Source organism: Xyrauchen texanus, chromosome 48 (genome assembly GCF_025860055.1).
Source record: "Xyrauchen texanus isolate HMW12.3.18 chromosome 48, RBS_HiC_50CHRs, whole genome shotgun sequence".
Lineage (NCBI taxonomy): Eukaryota > Metazoa > Chordata > Actinopteri > Cypriniformes > Catostomidae > Xyrauchen > Xyrauchen texanus.
In genome coordinates, this window is record NC_068323.1 from 26807313 (window position 1) to 26817266 (window position 9954).

The 9954-nt window shown below is 37.2% G+C and overlaps 1 protein-coding gene across 1 annotated transcript in view; it reads right to left on the reverse strand.

Moving 5' to 3' along the window:
* Positions 1-8881, reverse strand: part of lmcd1 (LIM and cysteine-rich domains 1) — a 109653-nt gene extending 100772 nt beyond the window's left edge. The window contains exon 1 of the mRNA XM_052121709.1: positions 8668-8881. Within this exon, the coding sequence (XP_051977669.1) occupies positions 8668-8694 (27 nt within the window). The 5' untranslated portion in view covers positions 8695-8881. The remainder of the gene's footprint in view (positions 1-8667) is intronic.
* Between the last annotated feature and the right edge of the window lie 1073 nt (positions 8882-9954).

Here is a 9954-nt window from a genome sequence, read left to right on the forward strand (position 1 = left end):
CCAACTAGTCTCCACAAGCACAATAAGTGTATTGACAAAGAGACAATGAACCATTGACAGAGAACCGCATGTGACATCCGCATGCTCACCACGTGCTTATCGTGTGGACCGGAAGGGGGAAACTTTTGAACGTAAAAATGTGTGTCTTTCTTATAAAGCCTAAAAGGGCTTAGTTTTAATGAAATATGTTGTAATCCCTGTGTGCTATGTATTTTGGTGTAGATCAAAATTAGTAGAATTGTTTAGTAGTGTAGGAGAACTCATTATATCTAATAAGAGGCTTTATATTTAATAGCCTGAGTATAAGAATGTTAAACCCACTTTTAAAGGTACCAAATATACCTTTCTTGGTATCAAATTAAACCTTACGATTTGTCCGAGCTGAATTCAAATATAAGATCTCTGTAGAATGATATTACGCGATGTTTTACTATCTTTTGAGTCATTCAGCCCAAAATCTCTTACTGTCATAAACATGCAAATGAGCCTTGACAAAGGAATCATTCTCCTGTCCCAATGGAAGGAGAATTTTACGACCTCCAAAGGAATGTTCAGAGAAGTGCTGACCCTCACTTCATTCTCTTACTGAGAAAGAGAAATGAACCCTGTTAATCCTATATATATATTCTATATATCCATGTGATAAATATTGACATGTATCTAATGTGCCATCTCACATTTTCCCTTAAATGTGCTTGATCTATGTTTTCTTGCAAACTAATGGGTTAATGTTTCAGACTTTGCATACTATGGTTAACCAAAATCATATGTGTGGCATATTTGGTCTCTATAACTTGGTATTTTGAAGATTGAAATGACTGTGTACATGATATGTCGATAACAACAACATATTAGTATTACAAGTGTATTTCCTATTTTCTTTCTTGCACATGCAATGGGCAATTTTACAACAAAGAGCAATAAACCAAATTCCCGCCTAGAACTCAAACCCTTCTTATTGGTCGAGCCAATGAGAGGTGGGACATGTTCTAAGGGTATAAAATTGCTGCGCCCACTTCTTAGCCCTCTCTTAGCTCTTATCTCTTATCTCTTGCTTTCTGGTTCTCTGAGCCTTGTGCTCTCTTACTCTCTTGGGCCTTCCGGAGAAGTCCTAATGAAGATGATGCTGAACTAGAAGGCCCCCAAGGACTCCCAAGCCTGTGCCAGGCTACGGCCTTGACTTTCCATTCACCAAAGATTCTCTGACTCCCACTGGTTCTCTCTCATCAAGACAACATCATCAAAGATCAACTGGAGCCTCAACAAATTGCATCAGGACAGTTTAATTCAAATGGGACATGCAAGTATCAAACTTAGTCTCATTATTTGATACATTAAGTATCCTTAACCCCTTTCTAAAAGGGCGTGTCAGAACTAATATGATGGTTTGCTCAGGCTGTTGATCTGCTGAACTTCAAACAATGCTATAACTTCTTGCCTTCCTGTATTCTGCTTCAGCCCTCTTTCCCTTGGTAAACTGTATGAATGTATGTATATGTATGTTAGAGTAGTTTAAATGTTTAGTCTAGTTAATAAAGTCTTGTTCATGTCACACATAAAGTTGTCTGTGTCTCAAGCTCATATCTAAAGTCACTAATCATAGATTTTGACTACTTGCTCTTAATACTTAGTAAGAAAGACATTTCCCTTGCCCCGGAAATGTAAATTTCTATTAATTAATTAATTAATAACCAAAATTGAGTGTTCACGGGATGAACCGAGTATTTGGTTGTAATGTTAATGTAGCTACATCAAGTTAACCCGATTAACTGATCCAAATATTCATAATTGATTATAACAAGTTATGATTGATTATTAATATTTCATAGAGCTGATTCGCTACCTAATGGTGGAAGAATATAGAGCTGATTCGCTACACACGCTTATTATATATTTAAGAACAGACAACAGAAAAGCCATCATTCCTTGTGTCTGATTCGCTGTTTGTTCAGAGGCCTGCAGCACGAGCCTGTCATGTGAAGAAGCGCATGTAAAGAGTTATCACTCCTTTTTCTCAGTTTCATTCATCTGAAAACTGTTTGCAAGAATAATGCAGTCTATGAGAATGCAGTAAATGATCTCTGATCATCTCAGGAGGTGCTGTGAGTAGAGATGCACCGATTGACCGGCCAGGGACCGGAATCAGCCGATTTTCCGCATGCTCGGACCGGACCGGTGCCTCACGTCTTTCCGATTCCAAGCCGGTCCGTTTTGTTGCCAGCGGTGCAGGCAATAATGTAACAGCCGCATGTAAACATGTTATTGCCGTGGAAGATCTACACTGTGAGTGAAGTATAGCAATTTGTAATAATTGTAAGGCTAAAGTAAACCGCAGGGGAACCACCACAATAACGTTCAGAACAACAAACCTAATTAGACACTTAAAACACCATCACCCAGCTGAACATGCCCATTTTAAAAAAGAAGCTAAAAAAGGGAAAGCGGCTAAAGCTAGCCAGAGCTCAGAGCCAGCCACAAGTCAGCAGCCTCTCTTATCTTTCCTTGGTATGAGCAGCGAAAAGACCAAAGCTATTATGAGGAAAATTATGGAATTCATGAATATGTGGTACTTTCCGACATGGCGTTGCTAGAGTTGTTTAATCTCGTGTCATGTCACACACGCAGCCTGATACAAGCATACCTGTCAAAATTTGGGTACACAAATTCGGGAGGGGAAGGGGGGTGCTGGATGGCAGAGGCAGGCTAAATACATAGAAATTGTGCCGCTGTGATTTAATGTGCTGAGTAACTTAATTTTTCCCACCATGTCCGATATTAAAGGCAAAAGGCGTGAGTATTGTTGATATGGCTTCGGGATATGAAAAAAAAACGTTTCCGTCCAGCTGTTGTTAAATTTACGTGTGTGTGTGTGTGTGTATATATATATATCTATATATACCTGAGTCTTCTCCTCCAATCTACCAGAGCAGCTGGGTTTTGGTTGCCAGGTTGAGGTCACAAATTATTATAAATTTGTATGATGTGTTGATTGTGTGAGTAGGATGCGTTTCATACAAGATCTGGCAACTGGACAACCTTGGAATAATATATTGATGTGATTATTCATATAACGTGGTTTGGGCCATACAAATTACAGGAGTTTCCCCGGGAGAAATAACAAAATGGGAGGGGGGAGGGAGATGGGTGTGAAATACGGGAGACTCCTGGGAAAAACGGGAGTGTTGACAGGTACGGTTACAAGCTGATCCCGCAGCAACAATCAGTTTTACAACCGATATTTGGACATCTAACGTAAGCTTAATGTCAATTAGAGGTCGACCGATTAATCGGCCGGCCGATTTTTTGAATTTTTTACATAATCGGCATCGGCCAATATCCACGCATATCAAGCTGATTATTAGGCAGGCGCATCTGTGGGCAGCCTAGTGTTGTTGTGGAACACGTGTTCGACGCACGCTGCCCCTAGAGTCATTTTCCAGCAGAGTGAACAGACCTGATTCAGTGCCTAAGGAAGGAGCTAAGTTCCTTGGAGAAAACAGTAAGGGTTAAATTTGTATAACTTCTTTAGATTTAATTAAAAACTTTTGATACGTTACTGCCAACTTCAAGAAAAAACGTGACAAACGCGATAGTTGACATGACGTTCGGCTACTTTGGATATTGATAGCGTAGTTGAAGTTGCATTATCACAGCAGAAGGGTTGCTATCATTACATGTCACAATAAGCAAGCAAGAATTTTGCAATTACAGACAGTGAATCTGAGACTTTTATTTGTTCTGTTTGTGTGTCTTATATTTGAGAGGGTTGTCACTCAATGCAGATAAATAAGTAATAAAAATATACCAACGCACTATAGGCTATTGAAGGACTGGCTTTGGTAAGCTCGGACGTTATCGGTTCTGCTGTCGGTACTGGAGAAATTAAGAAAATACATTCTTTATTGCTATAAAGAGAAAGTTATTTTATCTCGCCAGCCATTTCTATGTATAATAATATGAAACCATTTGTCTGTGATGCAATTTAGCTATTCGCAGTCAGAGAGAGAGAGAGAGAGAGAGAGAGAGAGAGAGAGAGAGAGAGAGAACTCGCTCACGCGGTGCCACAGCGAGCACAAAACGAGCCCAACATGAGCCCAGCATAATGAGTGACAGAACTAAACATTCAAACATAGCCTGGTTTAGATCTGTGATTATTAGTCTGATTTTATTTTAGATTTCGCCTTCCAAAGAATATAAAAAGAATATTTATTTATACATAAGCCGCATTCTGTCTAGCACAACTGCCTTCCCTTCACAGCGGTGCACTGACATTTCTCCCTAAAACTCAAACTTAACGTCAGAATCAGCACGATCGGTGATTGTTGTAAAATGCAGTCTAGCTACTGTTGCTAAATTGCGAGACGCGTTTAATAATAAAAAGAGCGCAAGAGATACCGTTCCCAAGGCGGCGCGCGCTCCGAAACACACCGCAAAGTGACAAGCAAACTATAGGCTACTTTGGGTTTCATGCGTCTAAACGATCAACTATACACAAAAATATGTCAAAACGACCGGCTTGGAGATTCACTTAAACACAGTTTATGTCTTAAATGGACGTAGTTATGGAAATAGTTGGGGAGAAAATATGCTGCATCAGGAGATTATTAGATCTGAACTCGGTCTTAAAGGGGAAGCTGTCTATTAAACATGTGACGGTTGAGCCATTACTGCGAATCAAACAACAAAAGGCAAAGAGAAAATCACTTACAGCTCTTGAATGAATAACTTCTGCATTAATAAGCATTAATCTATCTATGATAAACTATGCAGTGTTATTTTACAATTGATTACTTTATTAGATTTCTTTTTAGACCACACCTGACCACTACCTGTTAGTAGACCTTCCTGAAATAAAATTTTATATATATAACAAAAAGAACGGTTAAGAATACCGTTAAAGTACCGGATCGATAAGCAGTATCGGTAAGATAGTAATACCATTAAAAGCTTAACGATACCCACCCCTAGTTATGCCTGTGCTTCTCTTGGATGCTCTGAATATTGGATTATGTGTCTGGATTGCCCCTTAATTAAAGCTGCATTTGGATCTCAACCTTCGTGTCTCGGAGCAGTTCGTAACACCTGCTTTGTTTATTTAATATATTTGTTATACATTATTTATACAATATGTTTTTACATTATACATTTTTAATTTAAGTGTACAAGTGCAGATTGGTCAAGTGTTCAATAAATGTATTTGTTGAGAAATGTTGTCTATCTTAAGTAATTATGTGTGTTACATTTTATCTTTCAAATAAAAGGTTCAAATAAGAGGTTAAAAACAAGCACATATCGGCCAAATATCGGCCAAAATAAATCGACAGCATTAATCGGCCATCGGCCGACCCGGATTTCAAAAGATCGGCATCGGCCTGAAAAAACCAATATCGGTCGACCTCTAATGTCAATGTTGAGCGTATTGGACATTTCGGTTTTGTTCATAGGCTTGTAATCTTTGGAATTGTTTTGTTAGACAAATAAAGAGAAAAAGGTCCATTTATACAAATAGTGGAAAATTACATCTGTTTTGTTATATAAAGCAACTCATTTGCAGTTAAATGTTATTTCTACCTCTTTCCAGTCACAGAGCACTTTATTTTGAGAGTTGTTTAAGTGAGAGAAGATCCTTTAAACTTAGTGCAGTTTGGGAGAAATTGTAATGTTTAATCATTTATTTTATTATGGAAATAAAATTTTGCATTGAAGAAAGGTAGATTTTGTTTGTATATGCGGTCAATAATTGTTCTTAGGAAAAAAAAATCGGTATTGGCAGGTCACACTTGTAAAAATATCGGAAATCGGAATCGGCCAAGAAAATTACAATCGGTGCATCTCTAGCTGTGAGTTTAGTTTGCTCTTGTATTAAAGAAACGAAGACAATAGTGATTAAATCATAAAGCAATACAAGACACCATGAACCTAAAATTGAGTTTTATTTTCTTTTCTTTAGGCAGCATTAACTGTATTACCAAAACGCAATACAAACACATTCGATTAGAACACACATTCAGCAGCATTTTTTGGGAACACAAGGGAATTTATTAGGCTTATTTATTATGATGATTATTATTATAATTTTTGCATATTTGTTTGTTTTTGAGTAGTCTATGGGCAATATAAACATTTTATTTTATTGAAACATTTTGTTTTTGAAAATAGTAAATTATTAGTTTGTGGTATGGCTCTTTCGGAAAAATGCATCAACCAAAAATTCTAAAATTGGCTCCATAGTGAAAAAAGTTTCCCGACCCCTGATCTATAGTAACAGACCCCCTGCCCCAGACATACAGGAACTGGGCAATAGTAAACCACTTTTTTTGGTAGGACTACACCACTGGTGCATATGTATATATACACTATATTGCTTGTTGACGCCATATCTGCTTGATGAACATTTGATTTCAAAACATTAGGCATCCCCCTTTGGGGATATTATATTTCCCCCTTTGGTGCAATAAAACTTCCACTTTTCTGAGAAGGCTTTCCACTATACCTTATGTAGTGACATGGCTGTAGGGATTTGCTCCCATTCAGACACAAGTGCATCACTGATGTCCAACACTGATGTTGGGCAATGGTGCCTGGCTTTCAGTTGGCATTTCAATTCACCCCAAAGGTGTTCGGTGGGGTTCAGGTCTGGGCTTTGTGCAGGCCAATGAATTTCTTCCACACCAGACACAGTAAACCATTTCTTTATGGACCTCAATTTGTTCACATGGGCATTGTCATGCTGGAACAGTAAAGGGCTCTCCCCAAACTGTGGCCACAAATTTGAAAGCACACAAAGCCCAAGCCATTACATTAAGAAACATACATTTTTTCTTTACTGGATTTAATAGAATAACCAAATTCATTAATTAGAAGGGGGTGTCCACAAACCTTTGGCCATATAGTGCATATATTTCTATAGTTATATTTTCTATTTGCTTTTTAATTTTATTAAAAAAAAAAGTATTATCTCTGTCATGTTGTTGTGTTGTTTGTGCACTGGAAGTTTCTGTCACCAAGACAAATTCCTTGTATGTGTAAGCATACTTGGCAATAAAGCTCATTCTGATTCTGAGATAAGACTCTGGACAGACACTTTTGCGAGAGCAGACAATGCAGACATGCTAAAACTATTTTCCCTTTGGCAACAAAGTTAATTCCTTCTGTCTGAGGAACAATTTTAAACAAAGCCTCGAAAATCAATATTACAGAAACAAAATTACAATTATGACAGAAACAAACTTGAACTACTTGGCCAATCAACTGAACACAAATTCGATTGGTAACATTATTATTACAGTGCCAAGTGTTCAGTTCTTGTGTGACTCCTGTACTGCGTTCACACTCCTGTATTAAAATACTAGTTGTCAATCCTAAATCTTTGCAGTTTGAGTGTGTGCATGGCCTTTGCGTTCTAATTTCACCAACGGCTGACATTAAAAGTGTTGCATTAAGAGCAGAAATGGTCTGACACTGAATCCTCAGGTCCACTCATTGAAAAGAGCATTCAGCAGCCATCACATATTGAATATGATGCCAAAGACACAATCGCTTCTGTGTCCGTGTCATAAAGTACTACTGAGAGGTGCTGCTGAACTGCAGGAAACTATTTTAATGGAGCAGAAATAACAGCTGCATTCATGAAAGGTGCCAATGATGCTGACAATGTGTCTGTTATCATTTGTTTTCCAGTAAACACACACACACACACACACACACACATGTTGTGTTTCCATGTTTTATGGGGACTTTCCATAGACATAATGGTTTTTATACTGTACAAACTTTATATTCTATCCCCTAAACCTAACCCTACCCCTAAACCTAACCCTCACAGAAAACTTTCTGCATTTTTACATTCTCAAAAAACATAATTTAGTATGATTTATAAGCTGTTTTCCTCATGGGGACCGACAAAATGTCCCCACAAGGTCAAAAATTTCGGGTTTTACTATCCTTATGGGGACATTTGGTCCCCACAAAGTGATAAATACACGCTCACACATACACACACACACACACACACACACACACACACACACACACACACACACACATACTTAAAAGTGAAAGATAGTATTACCTGGAAAAGTAAAAGATTTAGGCATGTTTGATCAAATTAAAGTTAGAATTACCAGAAAGAGAGAGAGAGAGAGAGAGAGAGAGAGAGAGAGAGAGAGAGAGAGAGAGAGAGAGAAGAAGAAAAAAGATTAAGACGTGCTTTAAAAAAAACCTATCTAGAATATCTTGAAAAGAGTATTTTGTCTTGTTCCATTGGCAAATTTGTTCAATTACAACAAATAAAATACATTTATTGACGATTATACTCAGGTATTGTGTGCGTTGTATACTCGTGAAAGAAGTTCTGGAGCTAGAAAATAAGGGACTGTAAAGCCACAAACCAGATTTTAGTCTTTTAAATAAGTTTGATTTGCTCATATGTTTGTCGAATGAAAGACTTTGACAGTACGTTGATGTTCTAAGCAAACATAATTATTGTGCAAACAGTTTGTGTTTCCTTTAACCAGAAACCCCTTCAGCTTTCACTGTACAAACGCAAAGTCCAAATGTGGTCTTGCAAAACAACAAAAGTGAATGAATCAGTTAAAAAGATTTCTCGTGTTTTAAAAGGAATCTTCACACTGCGCATTTACCGATGTGAATGAGTTTAGCTCTTACCTTTTGCACACCCGCGATCATCTCCATCTCCCCAGAGTTCTTCAGAGTTAAGCAGAGTTCAGTTGAGTTTAGTTCGGTGTTATATCTCTACTGTTGATCCATGTGCGCTTCAGGGAGTTTTATCTGGAACTGTCTATGGCGTCCTTCGCCTCTCTGAGCGTTATAAACGCTAGAAATGCGCCAGCGATCTCTCCAAGAATGAGTCATGACATCAGCCGTGATGATCACACTCACACACACACACACACACACACACACACACAGTATGTTTCCTGAGTTTCCACCCAACACTGTATTTTGACTTTATATGGAAACAGGAAAGCAGAATACTTCAACCTGAAAGCCACTCAACAGGACCTTAAACTATTTGTTTGTTAATTCATGCTGTAGTTTTTTTAAGGTGTCAATTTACACTTTCTTAACAGGAAAGTAAAAAAAAAAAAAAAAAACTTAAATAAAAAAATAAAAAAAATTTATTATATCACAGTTCCCAAGCATTGGCTAGATATTTTTATCTAGCTATTTCATGAACAGCTGTTTCATATTTATTTTACTAATATAAACATCTAATAGGCTTTTTAATGGCAGGATCCCATCGTCACAATATGCGAAGAGGTGATTGTAAACTGTATCAGTTTTTTAATGGATATTAATGGTGGAAATATTTAGGATACAAGAATTTATGACATTATATATTTATATATATATATATATATATATATATATATATATATATAAACTATTTTTTTAAATGTATTGAACAAATTCAATTATTTTGAATCCACTGCAAAACACAAAACATACAGTGCCACCAGTGTAGCACGATTCCCGAGCAATTTATTCTAATGAGCCAGTTCTTTTGAATCTCTGATGACAGTCTGGTCTTTTTAGTGAATAAAACTGTGGTTCACTTAATCAAGTCCGACTTGAAATTAACCGAGAATTCAGAGTAATACTGGATGTTGTTGACAGGACAAATGTTCTCATCATTTGATAACTTCTGAGGGCAGTAAATCCAATAAGAACTGCATTTCTCACTTCCAAATATTTCTTCCTCAAAAGTCTTAAAAGCATTAAAAGAATCGTTAATGGAACCGTTAAGGAACTGGAATCATAACATTCCTTACGATTCTCATCCCTACAGTAAAAACATACTTAGCTGTGTAGTCAATAAAGTTCCAACAGATGCTTTTATCTTCATTTCTGTGGCTCAATCGATTTCACCATAATTACAGTTTAAATATTAATCATATGCATGTAATAACCGATATGGAACCATTATCCCAG